Here is a 22913-nt window from a genome sequence, read left to right as displayed (position 1 = left end):
ACTTGTAATGTGCTCAGGCAAAATGACTTCTTAATTCATCCAGCCTTACCTTTGAATTAAAGCTAACCCACATTTTTTACAACTTTCATTTAACAAAAGTGTCTCATTGTGTTACCTCTTCTTCTCTGTTCACCGTGCTGGTTTAGGCACAGCAGACCAAGAACAGACAAAAAAAGACTATTTTTGTGAACATTCTGGCCTGCTACTTCAATAGGTTCATATAACTCAATTTATTGTTAATTCTGTTAACAAGTAAATATGTGGGAAGCTGCAAGACTTTTCATTGTGCTTTGCGCCATTCAAAAATAAAATACAGGAATGTAGGTAGTTAGTGCAGCTGTTCTCATGTTTAGGAGAAGCAAACTGATGTTTTTATTTTATTTTATTATTAATGCAGCATATAATGAAAATGGAAATTCCATGCTACTGAGCCATCTCAACAGTTTCCATTGTAGGCCTGAAACGGAAATTGACAATTGGATGGATGAGGGCAAAATGATGGCTCCTGCCCATAATATGGGCAGAAGAAACGTCTTTACTTAGTTTCAGGGGGATTGTAGGTGGGTTGCCAAGGAACCCAAGCTGCAGATCTCCTTAAACTTAAATTACTTTTTTTTTAATTTACCCATGGATTGACTGAGCAATACACTAAAGCACAATGCCATTGAGACCACAACCCACCCACCTTCTTACTTTGCCCATATGCTCTTATTTTAGTTGCAATGTGCATGTAAGCAGCAGTTCTTAACATTAGATTGTAGGCATGATGGAGCGCTGAGCTGAAAATATATACAGTGTACTGGGCCCAGAAAATCCTGTTGGAATCCTAGTTTCTAGGGACTCGTCCAAGTGGTTTTCCCCTTTCCCACTCCCTTCCCAGGGAAAACCTGCTCTTTAGTGCTCAATCAGAGCAAACATCAATTCAGAGAAAACCTGAATTGTCATTTGCTCCAACTGAGTGCTAAAGAGCAGCTTTCCTTGGGGGAAAGCAGCAGGACAAGAGGAAGTGTGGATTACGCCTAGGTCTCTACAGCTATGTACTGGCTGCATTTCCTGGAATGTCTTTGGAGTGATGCCAAACTGTGTCCCATTGCATTGCTTCCAGGGTATTCTTGGAAGTGTGGTCTGTGGGAAGTAGCACAAAACTGCTTCCACAGCTTCCCACTAGTCCTCCCCCCTTCCCCTTTGAAGTGCAGGGTGTGTTTTGCCAGGAGCACAGACATTGGAAAGGGAGTGTTAACCCTTTCTTCCCTCACTTCCCAACAAAATGAAATCCCCTTATGGATAGGCATGTGGGATGCTAGATTTAGTAAAGAACCTGACTGCCTATAATGGTTCTACGGGTTGCTCGTGCGTAAGTTGCCGCCACTCCTGGCTAGGTTACCTGGTTGAACCCTTTCTGTCTGGACAGCCCTTCACTTCGTGGCTGTCTCAGTCGCTGGCAGAATCCGTCAGTGGGTGTTTCTTGAACTTCTTCCAGCAAAGAAGTTCTTTGACGCCAAGTCTCCTCCTACTCTCCCTGCACCTAAGTCTTCTGCGCAGGGAGGGTGTGGGCAGCGGAGGACCCGTGCTCTCCCCACTGGTCTCCGGTGAAGAGTCCTGGAGCCTCCTCTCCGATTCCCCCATTTGCCCCCCTTCTCCACTGGTGTTACGCTGATTTCCTTCCCCAGCAGATGGGCTGCCTCTCTCCCTACTGGGACCCTCTCCGGCATCCCTCTGGAGCCTTCCCTCCGCCTCTAGCTCCAATGGCAGTTCCCTGACACTGCCCAAGGGAGGGATGAATTGTTACAACTCCTAGACAACTACCTGGAGAATGGAGTGGCCTTCAGGAATTCAGAAGCTCACCATTCCTTAATACAACAGAACAGATGAATGGGCCTGCATCAACACATGCATGCCTCCAGAAAGCAGATTCAGTATCTTGCTCATATAGCACATACATATTTGTGTGGTGATTTAATACCTCAGTGTCTGTGTACCCAGATGATACTTGAGATATAATTTTGTGTCTGGTAAGTCTCATTGGAGTATCATCACAACCAATGCATCCAACTGCTGTTGGGAAGGAACATTTCAATAGAGGGGATGTATATGCTGTCAATGCTACTTGATTTATAATGAAGTGATTGAGAAGATGAATGTAATATACTCACGTCAAACATAGCTATTCCTGTGGCTGCATATAGTTTTTATCAGTTTTCACCTGGCATAGGTTATGTTTGCCTTTCCCACTGTTTGCTTGTGATTGTGATGAAATATGGTCTTGCGTGGTTCATCTTTCTCTGACACACAGTACCACATAGCATTGTTTCTAGAGTGCTGTTGGTTATTCCTCTTGGTTGGAGAAATGAAAATGCAGCTTTCTGAAAGTGCATTGCTTTTCATGTTTTCTATTTATTATTATGTATCCAGACAAAATGAAACTAATTAAAACTTTTCTTAAGCTAATAAATACTTGAAAACTGCCAGTCTAAACAAATATACTAGGTATTTAGAAATACTACCTTTTAATTTCTTATGACATGCTAGTGCTGAAATTTCACTTTTAAAAAAATCTGCTTAATTTTAAAAGCTGGGGAGGAATCCATTTGTTTCATCCTAAAGGCAGGAAGAAGGGACGCGGGTGACGCTGTGGGTTAAACCACAGAGCCTAGGGCTTGCCTATCAGAAGGTCGGCAGTTCGAATCCTCGCACAAGATCAAGTAGCCTTTAGCAAATAGGATTCCTCCTATTAACATAATAGGGTAGTGTTCTGTCACAGGCATTAACAGAAGGGTGGTGTTCTGTCACATGCATTATAATATTCATTGACTTTTCAGTTAATATTTGAATTATGTGGGGTTTTTTTTGCTAATTCAGATTTCCTCCCCTGTTCTAGGACCTGAGGGAGGAGTGTTTAAAGTTAAAGACAAGAGTTTTTGACCTGGAACAACAGAACCGAACGCTTAGTGTCCTATTCCATCAAAGAATGAAACCAACATCTGGCTTGCTGCTTCAGGTAGACTTAATTCATGAAAACATCTTTGCAGTTTAAATATGTGGCATGTTATACTTACTGAAATTACATAACATTAGACAGCTTATGGCAATTTCAACAAGCAAAGTATGACAGTTGATAGGCACAGTGCATTAGAGGGACATTGGCTCTCTGCCATCTGATACTGTTGAAATTGAAAATGTACAAATTCTGGAGGTACATTGAAGCTGAGTAAGATAGAGAAGAGAGAGAGCTCAGTATGCTTTCTAAAAAAACACTACGAAATCTAAGTCACTTTGGAATAATAAGTAAACAGAGCAACAAGAATTATAGGCCATGTTGTAATAGGATAATTTCAGTCATGTAACTTATTGGATCTTAGTGGATGAAGTAGAGATTTCTAGTCTAACCAATTAATTTATATAAATTTACAGAATACTCTCTATCTTTTGGATAAATCTGCACATGTCAATTTATACTTTTTATGGGGGGAAATGTTTAATGGGCTAATGGATTTGGCCTCTTTTACATCTGTTTTTTTCTGCACAATTCTTCTCAAATTATGAAAAATCAGCCACATTGCACTGATCTAAAGCATTATTATAGTTGTTACAGTATACTACTGTTATAACAAAGGCTGTTGTTGGAGGGGTGAAAGTAAGGCCTGTTGAAATCAACATACTTAGTACATGAAATGAATAAAGGGTTAAAAAAGAGAAAGCAATCTTTTTTTTTTAATCAAACAAGATGGTCGTAACCCAGTCTATTGTGTATTTTTGCATAGAGGGATCCCTGTAGGACGCAGCAGAGTTCCTTCTATGGTGTGCAGGCATGGAAACTCACTTGAAAATCCCATCAGACAATTTTGGGTGACATTTGCTTGAACATGGGAATGATCAAACTATGGACAGGGCAGCAGCACACACCTCATCCTCTGTTTATGGAGAGCACATTCAATTGAACATGCTTAAAAACCATCTTCAGACCTTTGCAAAAATCACATGAAGATATGAACAGCAGCCTGGGAATATTGCAGGCTGACCTTGTGTGTGTGCATTCCTACCCCAACCATAGTTTAAGCTGTCATGTGTTCAGGCATATCCTGAACATGGTTTATGTTTATCCCATATGCCAGCTGAACATGCCCTTTCCTCCTACTTGCCTAATAGAATGGGGAGCCCTGGATGGCAATATGAGCAGAGTGCTCAGATCTCACATTTTCTGTGTAGGGTGACATGTTTAATTCAATACTTTTGCGCATATGCCCAGAAAGGGAACACTCTGCTATGCATCTTAGTCCAGTATGCTTATGATGCGGATGCAGATATATCCTGAAAAATATGGAAATCAGTACCTTAGAATTAGTACCACCTGAGAATATTGATGAGCAATGCTCACTGTTAGTCTTCATACTTGTAAAGATACAGTTTAATCAATTAAAACCCAGGATTCTGCAGAGTAGAACATATATACAATATCTCTGTGTGATGATACATAATAATGACAAAATTGGAAAGATCCAAATGGAAGTAGAACCACCTTTCCGTCTTCAGTAAATCATGTTTAATTTGCCACCAGAGTATATCACTTCAGCGTTTTGTCACAGCTTTGAGACTTGCCTTGCCTACCTTGCTCTCCGAGCCATTCCTTGTCCTTCATCTGGCATTATTCTAATATCTCAGTGGTCAGGTATTTAACCTGAAGTGACAGTATTTTTGAAAGTAACTGTGGTGGGTGGCGGCTAACTAGAGGACTGGCACCCCACCTCAGGAACCCCTTCCTCAAATAAGCCTGCCTGGTGCCAGCTTTCATAGTTTATCAGTGTCAGACATTTCAGCAGGTTTTATTTATGTTTTTAGTTTTGTTTTTATGGCTTTGCAAGATTTTGTCCTTTTTGCGGTTAGTTTTCTGTGGCTTTATACAAGTTCATCATATTTATTATTTTAATCTACATATTGTCCTGGAAACTGTGCTTCTAAATACAGTGGTACCTCAGGTTAAGTACTTAATTCGTTCCGGAGCTCTGTACTTAACCTGAAACTGTTCTTAACCTGAAGCACCACTTTAGCTAATAGGGCCTCCTGCTGCTGCCGCGCCGCCGGAGCACAATTTCTGTTCTCATCCTGAAGCAAAGTTCTTAACCTGAAGCAATATTTCTGGGTTAGCGGAGTCTGTAACCTGAAGTGTATGTAACCTGAAGCGTATGTAACCTGAGGTACCACTGTAAGTAGTAATACCATCAGCTAGCAGACATTATATATATATATATTTTTTTTAAAAAAACCACATTAAATGTATAGTGTTCTGCAGAAATATAAATTAATAGTTTCTGCTCACGGCCTCCCAATCTAAATATATATGAGACAGAATGATTAAAATGGATAAAATATTTTATCCATTTAGCTGGGTAATGCTAAACGAAAACAAAAGTAAATAAAGTAAAACTAATGTAATGTTGAATCTACTAAGTAGTAAAACAATCAAATCCAGACAGGGGATCAAGAAGGAAATGCACAGCAGAATTTTAAATAATATTCTTTTTTTTAAAAAAAATATTTTTTATTAAGGATTTTCTTGTTTTACAGAAGTGTAGTGCCTCGTATTTTTTCTTCTTCTTCTTCTTCCATGTAACGTTTTTACAAATCCGTTTCATTTGTTGAGGCATTAGGGGGAGAGGAAAAAAGAAATAAAAAAGAAAGGGGGGTGGAGAGAGGGAGGATGGATGGGGGTGGGGTCGGGTGGCGGTGTTTCTATTATGTTTAATGTATGTAGAGTTTGGTGTCAGCGTTGCTTGTGTTGTTCACTTGTGTTCCTTTGGTGGTGAAAGCTGTGTTTTACCAGGTCAGGATTTTTATCCAGCATCTACCTAGCATGTATTGTCTATCCAGGTCTAAGGCAGAAAGACTTTAACATCATCAGATCCCTTTTAAATGGAGGTTCCATGAATTAAACCTGGAACCTTCTGCATGCAAAGCAGGTGCTCAGCCACTGAGCAATGGCCTCTGTCCATAAGCTGAAGTTGTTGCACTTGACCTTTCCCCTTCTATCAATAATTCTATCAATAAAATATCTAAAAACTACATTATTCAGTAACCAATTAGTACTGAAAATGAAATCCCATAAAAAATTAAATATGAAATGATGTTCCATGCAAGTATGCCAAAGAACTTAATTTATTGTATCACAACAAACCAAAGTTGTGTTTACCTGCCTTCCAGATTTTAACTTTTCCTGTTCTACCTTCTATAAGCATATTCTTACACAGTTTAGTATTTACTTGGTTTGCAGACCTTACATCATTTTTTTCTTACTTTTCCTATTGATTTGTCATAAAGATATGTACACACTAACTCATAGTCATGTAAACCATTACAGGACCCTACATGGAGCATATTCAGTATAAAAGGTAAATTAGAGAGATGCAGTTATATAGAACAGAGTTTTTATGATGAGACTATATAATACAACCACAATTAAAAAGGATCTGGATATCAAAAAAAACCTTTGACTAAAAATATATATATAATGGTATATGAGTAACAGAATATTTTTACAGATATAATATGTATACAATGTGGCTCTTTAGATTTAAGTGTACTTCTCAAACAAACAGAACTCAGCAAACTTAAAAGTGCATTGGAAATTTCCATATAGTGTCATGACAATGAAATCTAAAAGCAAAAAAATTTGGAATTTTCAAACTAAGCCTTGTTATATGGGACGCATATTACGTACAGTAAGTATTATAGCAGGTCATAGATACTAGAGCAAGTATGATGAGATCTTGAGTGTGTCTTCTCTGCAGCCTTCATGGTTCAATAGATGTACAATATGCATGTAATTGAATTGGTTTTGACAATTTGAGGTTGAGGGAGAGCAAAAAAATAAAGTGGTCTATTGTTCAGGTAAAGAAGTTGGTTTATTGTTCAATATAGCTTTCCTATCCGATAGTCACTCCAATCATGTATACACCTTCTAGTGAAAGCAATTTGGTCTTTAGTGTCTGTTACAATGATGTGGCCCCTGACATACACATATTTCAGTTGCAGTGCTGTTTAATTGCCCCTGGAGCCTACTTTAAAAATAGGTGAGGGTATGAAAATGCCCTATAATACTTGTTCCTTGAAAACTTTAACTGCTACCGCTCTCTGCCATCCTTCTCCATGTTAAGTTGTGGGTGAACATATCAGACGACACAGTGATTCTTCAAAAAGCTCTTGTTTATTCACAGGCCAGAACAGAATTGAACTGAAGGGTTCAGTCAGCCTGCTTATATAGAGCTCCAGTACAATGTGACTGTAACAATTTTCTAAAACTATCCAATCACTGAACGTCACTTTTGATCCCTTATTTGCATAACTATCTACAGTATCCCCCTGCTGGCCCAGGGTGAGAACTTCAGTAGATAACACTCCAGAAGAAGAGGAACAAATGGTTTTCACTTAGGCATTGGCATCCATTTGGAAATCAACTGTTTAATCATTTCCTTTGCAGTGTGTGTGTGTGTGTGTGTGTGTGTGTGTGTGTGTGTGTGTCTCAAACAGAAAGGAGGATGTCTGCCGGCCCATCTTAACTCTCAAAGCACTGATTAAACCCCAGCACCAGGAATCTGGAGGAGCCAGGGAACCCACAAACCCATAACAATATAACTACTACTACTACTTATTATTTGTACCCTGCCCATCTGACTGGGTTGCCCCAGCCACTCTAGGCAGCTTCCAGCATATATAAAAACATAGAAAAACATTAAACCCTAAAAAGCTTCGCTATACAGGGCTGCCTTCAGATGTTTCCAAAATGTTATATAATTACTTATCACCTTAACATCTGATGGGAGGGCATTCCACAGGGTGGGCACTACTACTGAGAAGGCCCTCTGCCTGGTTCCTTGTAACTTCACTTTTAACAGTGTGGGACCTGCCAGGAGCCCCTTGGATCTCAGTGTCCAGGCTGAACAATGGGGTGGAGATTCTCCTTCAGGTATACAGGGCCAAGGCCGTTTAGGGCTTTAAAGGTCAGTACCAAGACTTTGAATTGTGCTCAGAAATGTACTGGGAGCCAATATAGATCTTTCAGGACTGCTGTTACCATGGTCACAGTGGCTGCTCCCAGTCACCAGTCTAGCCGCCGCATTCTGGATTAATTGTAGTTTCCAAGTCACCTTCAAAGGTAGCCCCACGTAGAGTGCATTGCAGTAGTCCAAACAGAAGATAACCAGTGCATGTACCACTCTGTACCATTCTTCCATCCTCCATTCTTCTTCCTCTATGTTTTCTGTGTATGGACACAGAAGTAAACTTTTGAAAATTAATTATTCTTATAACTAATTTTTATCACATTTCAGCTTCAGAGCAAAACTCAAAATCATTTAGTTATTCTACAACAAAGAAGTTAAAACATAATTTAAATTGCTTTTTTTTTGAAAAGTGTGACATGAAAAATTTCAGTACATAACTCATTCCATGTTTTATATAGATACATTTTTTTTCTGTTCAGCTCCCTCCCATACACATTCCTCACAGATCAAAAGAAAAAATGATTACTCCAGATTTAGTCAATTTCATGTAGTGGAAATTTTCTATAACTATGTTCAAACAATAAAACTATTATTAAAAATTACAGTGTCATGAATTTTGGACAAGTATATATATATGTATATTTACATATATACAAAGTAGTTGCAATAACCTAGAGCCTGGTAATATTGAAAACGAAATGCTGCTGTTTATCTCAGGGATTTGATTATGCAGATTGGTACATTAATTCCTTGGCACTCGAAATTTGATGCATCCATTTCTGGCAGTGGATGTCACCACAAGGGAAATCTAATTCCCATCATGAGAAGATTAAGTAAACCAAACTCTGACCCAGAAGAGCCAATCTTTCTGAAAATAACTAGAGTTTCAGTCTCTGAAACACTACGTTCTTCCACAGCAAAATACATTGGACTCAATCTGGTAATCTGATCTGAGTATAGAAACTGCAGTGACCAAGGGAGATGCCTCACTCAGATTAGGTTTTTCCTACTTTTGATATTCTTGTTCATAGTTATTGCTGCTGTTTTGATTTGCTGTTTGGTATTTTTTAGTGTACTTTTATGTCACCATTTTTAGATGCTTCCCTAATATTGCATGTGACCTTTGAGCAGAGAGGTTGCTGATAAATGATTGTATTTATATTGTTTGCTAATTAATGTCTCACTCTTTGAATTTAATGGAAACGTTTGCATTCAGAAGGGTCACATGTGCATATGAATGTGCATAGATCTACTTTTAACATTCTTTTTCTGGTGCTTTTGAGATCTTGATTTGGCAAAGGAATTTCCCCCAAGTTTGTTCTTGTTTTATCATCCATATTTTGTTTAGGAGAAAATACAACACGAGCCCTAATTTAGACTACTTGACAAGTCAGACCATTGTTTATTTCCCAGCAGTAGGAAGGGAGGATGGGTGTCCAATGCTGGAATTCAATGAAATGTGGACTATTTCAGCCTAGGAGAGGTCGGGCAAGTGCCAACAAGAACAGATCAGAAAGAGCCAAAAGTCTGTTGTGCATTGTGGATTTTTAAAGGGATTGTTTACTGAGACCATCTGTGGACATCATAGTAGGTATTAGTTGCTGCATTGTTTTATTTCAACTACAGCTTAATGCAGGAGTGGGGGATCTTTTTCAGCCTGAGGGCAGCATTTGCTCATGAGTGACCTTCTGGGAGTTGGGAAGGGGTGCGTGAGGTGAGAGGCAAAAGTTGGGTAGGGCAATGTATGTAACTCTTATCTTGGTACAATGGCCTACATTCCAGTCACACAAAAGACAGAGGTTTTCACACACACATGTTCATATACGGGCATGCACATGCACACACACATACCACTCTCCAGCCAGGGAAGAAAGAGACATGATCATATTCCAGTCCGGCAAAAGTACTCAGAGAGAGCATGGATCAGAGCATGTGAAGAGTGTGGCCTATGGAGGCACAGCCTGAACAGGTCCCAGCAGTCACACAAACCTGGTTGAAGGGATGCAATTTGCCCCCAGGCCTTAGGTTTCCCACCTCTGGTATACATACATACATACATACATACATACATACATACTTGATTGAAATTTATACTGTACACAAAGCAGTAACTCAAAGCAGCTAATGTGATGTGTGAACCCAGTCAACATGATTACAATGAGTTATGGACTTCTTTCTTTTCTAGAATAGGACGAAAGGTAGAACCAACTCAGAACTAAAATTTAAAACCTCTTAATGAGTCCTATGATGAAAATATTTTAGAACTGTTGTTCTGAAATACTTCATGTTAATGTGATATTCTATCTTTTCCCCACATATACTGACATTTGAAAAACATTTTGCAATATGTGAATGTGAAAAGCTATTATGTAGCCTTATGGCTTATAGATTGCTGTTCTTTCCTCTGGAGCGTTGAAATTGGCCTGTATTTTAGACCATTCTCCGAGCATGTTGGCCTGTATCCAAAAAGCTATGGAACTAGTCCTGAAAGCCTAATGAAGTTTTACAACTGTTTTCTCTGAATGACTGTTCCCCCTGTGGTTCATGACATACCGTTTTGAAACTGAGGTGTGTTTCAAAAGCACTTTATGATGTGCTGACTGATATTCTTGAGCTGAGTGGCTGAGGGATGTCAGTGGAACCTGTCATTCAGCTTTCCCAAACTTTTGCCTGTTCAATTCCCCATGTAAAAGCGACACTACATTATCACATTGCATCATCCCCATCCAGTGACAAATTTTGGCCCTATTTGATCCTGTGGTCCCCAACACTGGTTAACAATTCAAAAAAATAAAATATGCTGAATCCTGATTGAGCCTAAGTAGCTATTTTCATGCTTGCCAGTCTCATATGTTTTTATTGCATTCTGAATAAAACTGATGAAGATCAAACACCATTCCAGTTATTAATAGTATGTATCTGGCTTGATAGGTTCAATTCATTAATTGACTTGTTCAGTGAATGCTTCCCTTGGATGTCTCACTTCATTTCATTTTAATCTGCATTTTGCATGGTCTTCTGCTGCCAGGTTACCATTTTTAGGAATCCACAAAGGTTAACCTATATATTCTGGCATTATCTTTGGAAGCAATTTTGAGAGATATGTTTAAAGGAGCTGTGTTTAGATGGAAGCAGTTAACAGTGTAGCAGGAAGGGGTAAATTGCCTCCATGACATTATTATATATGGCAACACTTCTAGGCAATTAATTGTTCAGTACCTGACAGAATAAGATGGAGTAGGTCACCCTAGAGTCTGACCTCTGATTCAAATATCATTAAACATTACAAGAGGTTGAAAGATAAAGAATTATGTTGGCTTCTATCAGCACGAACATGTTGACATCTCCCCCCCTCCCAAATAAGTCTTTGTAGTGGAGATAAAATATTCAGAAGTGGGTAAGTACATGCCTGTATTACAGACACTCTCCTGTCGGCTATGGTGTCCCCCCAGGAAACTTGCTTATTGCCCATGTTGTGGGCACATTGGTGCCATGTTAAGACTTCATTGTTCTCCCAGGACTTTTTAAGATATGGTCAAACGTCCTTGTGGTATAGATGGTGGTTTGAAAGTATGCATTTAATGGCTGTTTTTGCTTCATTTAGGCAGCATTATATTCTGTCCTCCCAATGTTTCCTTAACTGTTAATTCTCTCATTTTCACATGACATAAAAGCCACTTCTAGGAATCTAGTGGACATTTTGCACTCATTTCCATGTTAATTGCTTCCAGAAAAATCCATTTAAAACTCAGAAAATCACAAAAGTTTTCTGTTGTAATTTTATCGTAGTTTTCATGATCACACACCACTGCTCATTTGACCAAAATTGGGCCTTAAAATTTAGCCTGACATGGTGATGTATCAATAGAAAAAAAACCTACTGTTCCATAATGCAACAGGTACTGCAGTTTAAAAGGAATTTTATAAAGTGCTGGCATTATAACCCCTAAAACTGATGCATTTAAACTCCATGCCTGAATGTCTACTACTGTCTGCCGTATTTCATTGTGGTTTTCTGTTTGGGTTCTTGTGCTGATTGGCTTTCAGACTTTTTGTGCTTTGGTTGTAGCATGGCTTATTGTTAGTTTTTATTCGCTTTTTATTTGTACTATGCCCAGAGAATGTACGTTTTGAGGCATAGCATAGATATAATAAATAAATAATGGTTGGTTTGCCATACTATATATTTTTAATTAATGCAAGCAGTCCTAGGCTTCCCCAGACACACCTAATGTGGAGAACACATCATGGATAAAGTCAAGAGCAATTTCCATGATTGCAGCAGAGGCAAAACTGGAAAGGTCCTAGTTTTAAGGAAATTAGCTTGCAGTAGCTTGGAGAATGCCAACAGCTGCCTATATATGCTGTCCCGTTACCCCTTTTAGATAATTTTGAATAAATGAGATTATCGTCGCAAGAAAGGTGGAAGGGAGATTGTGCTTGCCCAGCAGTCAGAATCAATGCTGCGAATATATTCTTATAGCAGCTGAAAACGTATTACAGGCGAATGCTTGGGAAATGAGACTTTTATGAGCCAGCCCCCCCCCCACTCTATAGTAGTTTTTTATGTGACATGAAATTCCCATGGGAATGTGTCACCTTGAGACTATGCCTTTGTCAGTCTGCAAAACTCTAGCTTTCTGAAAGTCCATTCTGTAGTGGGACCCTTCAAACAGTGCAGTTTTCTGGGAACCAGCCTCACGCTTGCAAGAAGTGGGTCATTTGAACACAGCGCTGCATTTGAGTCAAATAGGATGGGGACATTGTGTGGTATGAATTCAATAGGAATATTTTAGACAATTGTATGCAAATATCAGCAAATTATATGAGTGGCTTGGCACATGGATGTATAGGGTGTGAGCCACGTGCAGCTCACCCACCTCATCACATGTAGCTCCACATGCCTCTTGAAGCTGCTCCCTTATTCCATCCCATCAAAGTTCCTCACTATCCTCCTTAGTTTTTTGGATTTTCAAAGTGTTTTTCCCTCTGTGTCCTTTCAGAACTTTTGAGAGCACTGATTTTTTTGATAGAAAGAAATAGATGCGGTATGTTTTTCTCCTCCCTGCCCCCCTCCCAATTCTCTCTCTTTTTTTCTCTCTCTCTCCCCCTCCCTCCGTGTGTTGTGACAACTTATGTCAGGAAAGAATTACACTTCATATCCAAAACAGTTTCTTCATTGGTCTCTTGTAGTAAAATAATAATAATAAATGAATCATCTGTATACTCATTGGAAGCTAATCCTATAGCCCTATCAAGCCCAGTGGTTTTACTTCTGATTAGAGTGACGTAAGATTGGGAATTTAACCTGAAGTAGCAGGTTGGTATTTATTCTGTTTTTTTTTTATAATATTTTTTATTAAGTTTGTAAAATACAGAAAAAAGAATAAAGAGCATGTTATAAAAGTAAAATAAGAAGATTACAAATTTTCTTGTTCTTTTTTCCAAATCTATTGGACTTCCCCGCATCCTCCCAACCCTGCATTCTCTGTGAACATAACATCAGCAATTTGTTAACTTATTTCATTACTTATTGTATCCTTCGTTTTATCATGTTACCCAATTTCAAATGTATTATAACCCGAATCATGTACATTTTCATTTAAACACAATAAAGTTATTTCCTTATTCTTATCTCAGACTTCCTGTACCTTAATTTCCATTTCTTTAGTTTAACATTACTGAAGCTAGAGTTTCCTAAAAGGTGCATTTTTTTAACATTCATACAACTTATAGTGTTTTTCCAGATAGTCCTTAAATTTTTTCCAGTCCTCCTCGATTGTTTCTTCTCCCAAGTCTCGGATTCTGCCAGTCATTTCGGCCAGTTCCATGTAGTCCATCAACTGCGTTTGCCATTCCTCCAGTGTGGGTAAATCTTGTGTCTTCCAATGTTTTGCAATCAGAATCCTTGCTGCTGTAGTGGCGTACATAAAAAAAATTCTGTCCTTCTTAAGCACTCTCTGGTCCACCATGCCCAGGAGGAAGGCCTCTGGTTTCTTAGGTAAGGTAAATCTAAGTACCTTTTTTAGTTCATTATGAATCATTTCCCAAAAGGCCTTCACTTTCGGACAGGTCCACCAGAGGTGAAAGAATGTCCCTTCCGCCTCTTTACATTTCCAACATTTATTATCGGACAGGTGATATATCTTAGCAAGCTTGACTGGGGTCATGTACCACCGGTATATCATTTTCATAATGTTTTCCTTCAAGGCACTACATGCCGTAAATTTCATTCCGGTGTTCCATAACCTTTCCCAGTCTTCAAACATAATGTTATGCCCCAAGTCCTGCGCCCACTTTATCATAGCGGATTTGACTGTCTCATCCTGAGTATTCCATTTAAGCAGCAGGTTATACATTCTCGAAAGTAGTTTACTTTTTGGTTCTAACAGTTCTGTCTCTAGTTTCGATTTTTCCACCTGGAATCCAACCTTCTTATCTACTTTAAAGACCTCTTGAATTTGTGCATAATGCAACCAATCTCGCACCTTGTTTTTTAATTTTTCCAAGCTCTGCAACCTCCAATTGTCTCCAATCTTTTCAATAATTTCCCCATATTTAGGCCAATTGGCTTCCATGTTAGGTCTCTTACGTGCCTTGGCCTCCACCGGTGAGAGCCACCTCGGAGTCTTACTCTCCAATAAGTCTTTATATTTTGTCCAGACCATTAAAATTGCTCTCCTAACAATGTGGTTTTTAAACAATTTGTGCACTTTAACCTTGTCATACCACAAATATGCATGCCACCCAAAAGCATTGTCAAACCCTTCCAGATCTAGGACATCAGTGTTTTCCAGTAAGATCCAATCTTTCAACCAGCAGAAGGCTGCAGATTCATAATATAACCTCAAGTCTGGCAGGGCAAATCCCCCTCTTTCTTTCGCGTCAGTTAATATTTTAAACTTTATTCGGGGCTTTTTGCCCTGCCAAACAAACTTGGAAACATCCCTCTGCCACTTTCCAAAACATTCCACCTTGTCCACGATCTGTAGGGTCTGAAACAAAAATAACATTTTTGGCAATACGTTCATCTTTATAGCTGCTATTCGGCCCAACAAGGAAAGTTTCAGTCTTGACCACATTTCCAAATCTCTTTTGATTTCTGACCAACATTTCTCGTAGTTGTCTTTAAACAAATTCAAATTTTTGGAGATCAGATACACCCCTAGGTATTTTACTTTTTTAACCACATTTAGTTCTGTTTCTTTCACGAACTCATCTGTTTCTGTAGTTGTCAAATTTTTTGCTAAAACCTTAGTTTTTTGCTTGTTCAACTTAAATCCCGCCACCCGACCAAAATCAGAAATTAATTCTAACACTCTTTTAGTACTGGGGACTGGCTCTTGCAATGTTAATACCAAATCATCTGCAAATGCTTTCAATTTATATTGTTTCACTCCGACCTCAATTCCCTGTACCAACCGGTCCTTTCTAATCATGTTCAATAGCACCTCCAGAACTGAAATAAACAATAGGGGGGGATAGAGGGCACCCCAGGTTGGTATTTATTCTGGATCATTTAATCCAGAGACCACTTGTTTCTGACTTTTCCTGTCATCTGCACTGGCTCCACCCACTGCCAACATGTAGCCCCAGCAGATTTCCCCTGAGAATATGGCCCTTGACAGAAAGAAAAGGTAGCCAGGCCTTGTTAACACTTATAGTATGGCCAGTGCTGAGGGACCTAGATGAGCAACATTTAAAGCAACATTTAGAGTAGTTCTTCTATATTTTCATTATTTAAGGAAGGGATAGCCTATATGGTACCCTCTACATATATTGGATTATTAGCAGGACCAGCCCCCAACCCATGAGGCAAGGTGAGGCCACCACCTCAGGCATCAAAATCCATTAAGGCATCAGAACTTCCCTCACCCCTCCTTTTTGGGGTCGACCTTAGGTGCCATAATGTCTTGGGCTGGTGCTGGTTATAAGTGCTATCAGTCTTAGCCAGGATGGCCAATAGCTAGGTGGAAGTTAGTTTCAAACATCTGGAGGGCACCCCTGCTTTTAATGTTTCCAGCCTTCTGGTGTTAGCATTTTTGCTTACTACAGTTGTCATTTTATATTACAAAAAAAAGAACATGCTTTTGCCTTTTTCTTTAAAATGGTTGTTAGGCAAACAGTTGAATAGGACAATTATCAATTTTGTGAACTTAATTTCTCATAAAAGATAATGTTCTCAGAGTAGACAATATATACTATCCCTGTGGATCTTGTGACCCACTTATACAACTGCGGGGTTACATTCAGTTTCCTAGGGACACCATACACCTGCTGAAGGGCATCTGGCACTATGACTGATGAGCTGTGTTGAGACTGGTTGGGTTTTTCCCCCCACCAAGCTCTCACCTTGTTTTTGTGAGAATTTTTCCAGTTCTCACCATGCTTTTGAAACATTTGAAAGGCAGGGAAAAATTACAAATAATGTACATTGCTGGCATATTCTCCCTGTTGAGCTCGTGCCAAGGGTGTTGACACCTGTACCCTTCAGCTTCTGAACAGAAGATGCACACACAACCTGCAAAGAGAACCTGATGTGCTATGAACTTCTTGTTTCAGGCATTTGGTTTCCCTAGATAATAAAAAAGGAAGAAGCTAACTGAGGAAGGGCAGGAGTTGCAGGGAATAGGAAGAATGAAAGCTTGACATCAACATTTTATTTGCCACTATGCTTGTCTCTTCCACCGTGGAGGTGGTCTGACAACACATCTGAAGAGCACACTTTGGATTTGCTTTAAAAGCTTTCTTACTCTCTTAATTACATTCTCCTTTGTATTTAATCATTTAAATACACGCAATAACAAATGCACATGTGTTACAGCTTCTAGCAGCTGTAATGCTGCATTGCTACCTGGACTTCAGGGACTGCTTCAAGGTGCTCGAGCAGCTTTTAGGGGTGGTGTAAAAGGATTAGGGAAGAAGTTTGGGGTGAAGTTGAAGGGAAGAATAGTTACTGCCAATTGCTATTTGTTAGGAGCAGGAGGCATGGCTGTTTGCCAGAGATGGAGGAAGGGAACTGAGGGCTCCTTGTATGCCAAAGGGAAGAAAAAACAGTTTGGTCCTTATCATGACCAAGAGCCTTTGATATTTTAAGGGTGTCACTTTTCACAAGCTGGTAGTCTGCTACCCAAATGACAGTACAGTGCTGGGGAAAAGGCCACCGGCAATAAATCAAATCGAGAAACTGTCTTGAGGCAAAACATAAATGGTCTTTAGTGAAATATTTATGAATAATTTTGAAACGGGAGTTGCCATCTATTGTGACAGCTGGAAGAAAGAAGGGTATGAGCTTGGTTTGAAGAATGAAGATAGATATAGCTCAATGTTGACTTCAGGAAACCAAAGCTCTCCACATGTTCCTTAGTGACAGTGGTGTGATTGCATTGCTTTTCTACACAATCATTTTTATATCCCTAAAATTGACATAGCCATAGAATCCATTCTTGTATTTATCACCAGGGCCATATACTAAATTCTGGTCTGTAATCATTTGCAGGACTGGCCTGTCCATTAGTCACTCTGAGGTCTTGTCTCAGATTGAGGGACGGGAAGATAAGATGGATTTGCATGGCCTCACCTGGCCACCCACCCACCGCCATTGAATGTTCTGGGAGTGCTATAGCCACATTACGGCTGCAGCAAAGCAGTCAAACACTTGGCAGTGCCTCCTGTAGGACTCTCCATGCTGCACACACCAGAATATCTTGCTCTGGAGAGCAAGGGGAGGGAGGAATTCTGTCCTACTTTTCCTTGGAGCTCCCCCGTGTCACTACTACTTTGCTGTAGCAAATCCTTTATTAGCAGCAGTAAATTGTTAAACTTGGAGGTTTGTCTATTCCACTTACAAATTTAATAATATTTGGTGCTGCTGTGGTAAAGCCACAGTGGTCCAGGCTCTATTCAGCTTGCTCATGATGCCTTACTCTGGAGTGATTGTATGTTCCCTTGGGTCCTTCCACTCGGAGCAGGGGATTGCAAGGTGGGTGGCTTTAGAGAGCCTCAGCACACTTGCTTGGCTGCCACTAGCGCAGTGGCAAAAGCAAAAGGAGGAAAATGAGAGTGATTATCAGTGCAAAGGCAGCAGGTCTGCTTCAGATGACAGAATGTATTTTGCTGGCCATGACCATTTGTAAACAATACCTGGCATGGCATTAATTGATTTGCCACCATAGGTCAGATAATTTGTGAACAGGATGGGTGAATATGTTCATTTTGGTTTCTCTCTGGGTTTTACCCCCAGTCTTCGCTTCTTTACATTTCAACATCAATTTGCATTTTTTTAAAAATGCTTCATGATTTTTTTCAGTATTTTAGTATGAATAATATACACATTTTCACATGCAAGTTTGCCTAGTATTTTAAAAAGACGCTTACCTACAAATAAGTGCTTTCACAGAGCCGTTTCACCACCCAAACACTATTGGGAAACATACTCTCATAGTGAAACTGTTTAATGTCCTCTGTTCCATTCAGTGGCTGTTTGCAAACAAAAAGGTAGTGAGAAACCACTTGCCTGGCAGCTTTGTGAGGAAAGGAGAGCACCAAGTGTGAAAGAAAGGCTTTGTGTATTGTTAGGAGTTTGGGTGCCAGATTTTGTGGGTGCAAGTCATCCACAATTCCTGGATTTAATCAATGTTGGAGAGTTAAACTGGAAATCAGACTCAGCTCCCTGTGTTCAAGTGACCACCCAAAATATGGGTCACTAGCAGAAAACAAAGACAGGAATATAAGCTATCAGCAAAGTAAAGACTGTGCCAGACAACAAATGGGGACAGCTCCACCCTGAGCTCTGATATCATTAGTCAGAAGACAATGCTGGGGGGGGGGGGTTAGGAGGGAGTTTCAGGATCGGAGTTGGCAATGTTGTAAGCTGGAAGGAAGAATAGTGGCTGTTTGCAAGCAGCAGCAAACTGGAGAGGCAGCATCAGAGAACAAGGTGGGCTGACTTTCTAAATCGGAGGCAACCGCAATGGGAGAAACAGAGCCCTCTTGGAGTGTAATGCTTTGAACCCCTCCATCATAGGCCTTAGGTTGTATATATGTGTGCATAAACCATATATCTTAAAGGAAACACAAATGCTGCATAAGCACCTGGACCCCTGAAATCTCACACCACTCAGAGGTTGGGGTGGTATTTTAAGAAAGAAATGTGGGCACATTATGTCTTTTGGGTTTTGCATTTTATAGAACTCAGAAAGCATGAGCAAGATACTTTTATAGTAGCAAGAAGCCCTCTTCACATGTTCCTTCTCTGTAAAGGGAGAGTGTGGTGAAAAAGGGTTGTGGGGCTGTGAATTTTGCTGTACCTCAAACATGAGTTACTCCTCCTGCCCCTACCATCACCATGTTGATCACACTGCAGTGGGAGGTGTTGAGGCTCCAATGCATTTTGGAACCCACAGAGCCTCCACCTGTAAGGAGGACTGCCCACTGCGGAAATGATGCTCAGCTTGGCAACAGTACGGAGTGGAGGAATGCTGCTTTGGGGCAGTGCTAGTAAGCGCATGGACCTTTTGTTCACACCTTTTGCATGTGTGTAACATATGAAGGAAACTAGAATGTAATTGTATGTTCCCAACTTCAGGTTTTTTTATTATGTGAATGGTTTCTAAAACTTTGGTATGCCTCTTAGCAAGTTCAGTGCATCCAGATAGATTTCATAGAATCATTTGTCCGTCTATGAATAACAGTGTAAAATGTCAGCAAAGTTAACCATTAATAGTATTTTTTAAAAACCGTTTTCAAGCTAAAGTTTGATAGGTTTAATCTAGTTATTTGAGTTTATAACAGTATTTGTGAAGTATTGGTTATAGCAGAATATGGATGGGCCTGATGGTGAAGGGTGGGCAATAAATGTATTAAGAATGATTACATCGGAAACAATCCAGTGGATCCAATTTACACTTGCATTGTCTATTTTGCCATGTGATACATGGGTAGAATTCTGCTTATGTATGGAGATTCCCTTAGGAGTGGGATAAAAAATAATGGTACTCTCAAAGTCACTTTCCATACAACTTACAACAAATTCTTATCACTATATGTGTATATGAGAAAGAGTGTGCGTCTAAATAAATACAAAAAACTTTTTATTGTTATGCCTCAATACTCATACTTCGCTTATTGTTGTTTTGACAGTCATGATCATGTCAACCACAGAAAAGAAAATATACACACTAATACAATACTGAGGAAGAGTGTCAACCAAAACATGTCTTTACATTAAAATATACCAAAATACTACTACTACTACTACTACTACTACTAATAATAATAATAATAATATGCAATATACAAAAGTTTAAAAAGTATGTTGTACTGAAAGAGAATTGTCTTTTTGACAAGAGGGCTGTTTGGTATTTTAACCTGCTATGTTTACAGAACACAGGAGTAAGATGTCACCTTCTCATCTAAATCCCTGTGCAAATGGTCAAGAAGTAAGCTGAAGTTGTCTAAAGGGAGTCTGTATTTTCGGCTCTAAATTTCATAAAAAGTATTTGAGCTCTGTTTGTTTTTCTGTTGTTTTCATAGCCAGCTCCAAACCCTTTCCTCATCCCTTGAGAGGATGCTGCTGACTTAGCTCTTTATAGCTAGAGTGAAATATTTTAATGAAATGAAAAGCAGAGTATTTACCTTTCGTTCTCTTTTGCTTTTGCTTTGTTCAGGTTCACAGAAGGTTCACAGAAACAGTTGCATTGAAACCTTTTTTTATATAATAAATGTAACCTAGAAAGTGAAATGATTTATCATCATTGGTTTTATGGCAAGGACAGAACCAAAGATTTAATAGAGGTAGTAAATATATCACAGTTGATGCCTTCCCTCTGCTCCCATGGTCTATGTGCAGTTATCCCTCTTTTTCATTATACAACATCTGTAGTCTATATTTAGTCCCAGACCTTTTTCATTATTGTTATTATTAGTATTATGTTGTTGTTGTTGTTGTTGTTGTTGTTCAGGTTCAGGGTAAAAATGAGTTTGGTTTGAAAACAGAAATCATTTCACCATAATCATGGCAGGTAAAATACTGACTGCGAATAACATGTAAAAGTGTGATTCTATCTCTTTGGATCAGTTTCATTCCCTTGGTTGAAATTTTGCAGTAGGTAAAGTAATAGCCACTGCAGGACTCTTCTTAAATATAATATGCATAAACAGCAGGTGTGTGAGATAATTGTTTTCTCATCATGGTGCATATTACACACTCCATAACTCCCAAATGAAATACCAAAAAGAATGCATAAAATTAAATGATTCAAAGATTTAGAGGTTTTCTGCTCTTTGTGATAAAGCTGAAATTTGAGGAAGACTAGAACTTCAGCCATTTCTATTAACATTTAGGCTAATGTTTAGCCTAACATTTAAATATAGGATGACAGCTATATGATTATAGGCAGCTGAGTTTGTATGAGGCTGCAGTAGTTGCAGCTGTCTTTGTTCCAAGAGATGAGAGCTACGGTGTGGGTCAGTTAATATATTTTATGGACCCAACATCTGTTGGTAGCTGAAATAAGCTTTCAAGCTCTTCAGTCTTATCACATCTGTAACCAGATGTTGGCCCATCTATTGGAACCATCTTGTATCACTGTAACACACGTGTGATATATAGGTTTAGTGCTAATTGCTTTAATTGCTTGTAGCATCATTACAGAGAATGAGACAAAGTTAATCGCTAATACGTTCACTTACTGTACAGCTATGCGTGTTTCACTGTTCTGGAGCCATTTTTACATCATGAAGTGGCAGAATTTGGGACATAAAGCAGCATCAAACTATTCCTGTACTATCTGAAATGTCCAATATATACCACAACGCATTGCATTCTGAGGCATTTAGATTTTTATCAACTCTGTAATTTGCTAGAGGTTACAAATTATAATATGCCTTGGCAGACAAATTGCATTAAGTGTCCCAACAGGCAGGGTGGGAGCTGTTGGATAATTTCTGCATCACTTCTTTTTTTGCATTGAATTCTACCCATGGGTCTCCTCGCTCCCTTCATGTGAGCTTACCTCTTTTGTTGTTTGGTAGAATTTGGGTCCAGTGCCAAAAGCTCTGATACTATTGACTGAAATCTCTGCTGACTTTGCTGAGGATGTGAAATACTGTACGGCAAGATAAAATCAACACACAAATGCTCTGTGTAACCAAATAGGCCATCAGTGCTTTAACTCGTACATTTCTACTGGGCCTTCATACTTGATGAGCCTGAGCAGGAGGACAGCATTAACCTTCATTGTTAAACCTTGGCAACATGATATTGACAGACTTAACTGAGAATATTTTTAGCAGGACAGTGTTTGGGCATTCATATTCATTTTCTGTCTCTGAACTTGAGCAAGCCATGTTTCATTAGTCACTCACCTATGTCAGGACACAAGGAGAAGTGGTGATTTGTCTGTGTCTTGCATGGGAGTACAAGGGCATGATGAACATTATGAATTAAGCTCCCTGGATCTTGAAGTATGGAATCCTGAGGGCCAGGGCAATAATGTCTCGCATTAATAACAACGGTACTTAATGAGTCACAAACACATTTCTACTCTCATTTGTGTTTTCTTTGCCAAGAGGTTACATCTGTTCTAAACTTTTAAAGTTGTTTGGAATTAGATTATATTTTATTTGGTTTATATATAGCCTCAGCAGCAGTTGGTATGTGTGAACTTGCTTTACTTTCAGATTCAGAGTTTAGCATCTAAATAATTTGATTATTTTCTCCCTACACACACACACACACGGAGAGAGAGAAGGAAGGAAGGAAGGAAGGAAGGAAGGAAGGAAGGAAGGAAGGAAGGAAGGAAGGAAGAAGTTTAGGAAGGGGGTAGGGAGATAAAAATGATTGAGGTGACAAGAGGTTGGGATTAGGCAACCAGTAAGGTTATGCACAGACAAACTAGGTACACATTCTATGCAATG

At 39.3% G+C, this 22913-nt stretch overlaps 1 protein-coding gene across 13 annotated transcripts in view; it reads left to right on the top strand.

The window, feature by feature from the left end:
* Nucleotides 1–22913, top strand: part of NCKAP5 (NCK associated protein 5) — a 610895-nt gene that overhangs the window by 474249 nt on the left and 113733 nt on the right. For all 13 annotated transcript variants that reach the window (XM_083703012.1, XM_083703010.1, XM_083703011.1 and 10 more), the window contains one exon: nucleotides 2879–2998. In XM_083703012.1, the coding sequence (XP_083559138.1) occupies nucleotides 2879–2998 (120 nt within the window). The remainder of the gene's footprint in view (nucleotides 1–2878; nucleotides 2999–22913) is intronic.

The sequence above is a fragment of the Podarcis gaigeae genome, assembly GCF_964106915.1.
Source record: "Podarcis gaigeae genome assembly, chromosome: 1".
Classification (NCBI taxonomy): domain Eukaryota; kingdom Metazoa; phylum Chordata; class Lepidosauria; order Squamata; family Lacertidae; genus Podarcis; species Podarcis gaigeae.
This window is presented reverse-complemented; position numbering and strand designations above follow the sequence as displayed.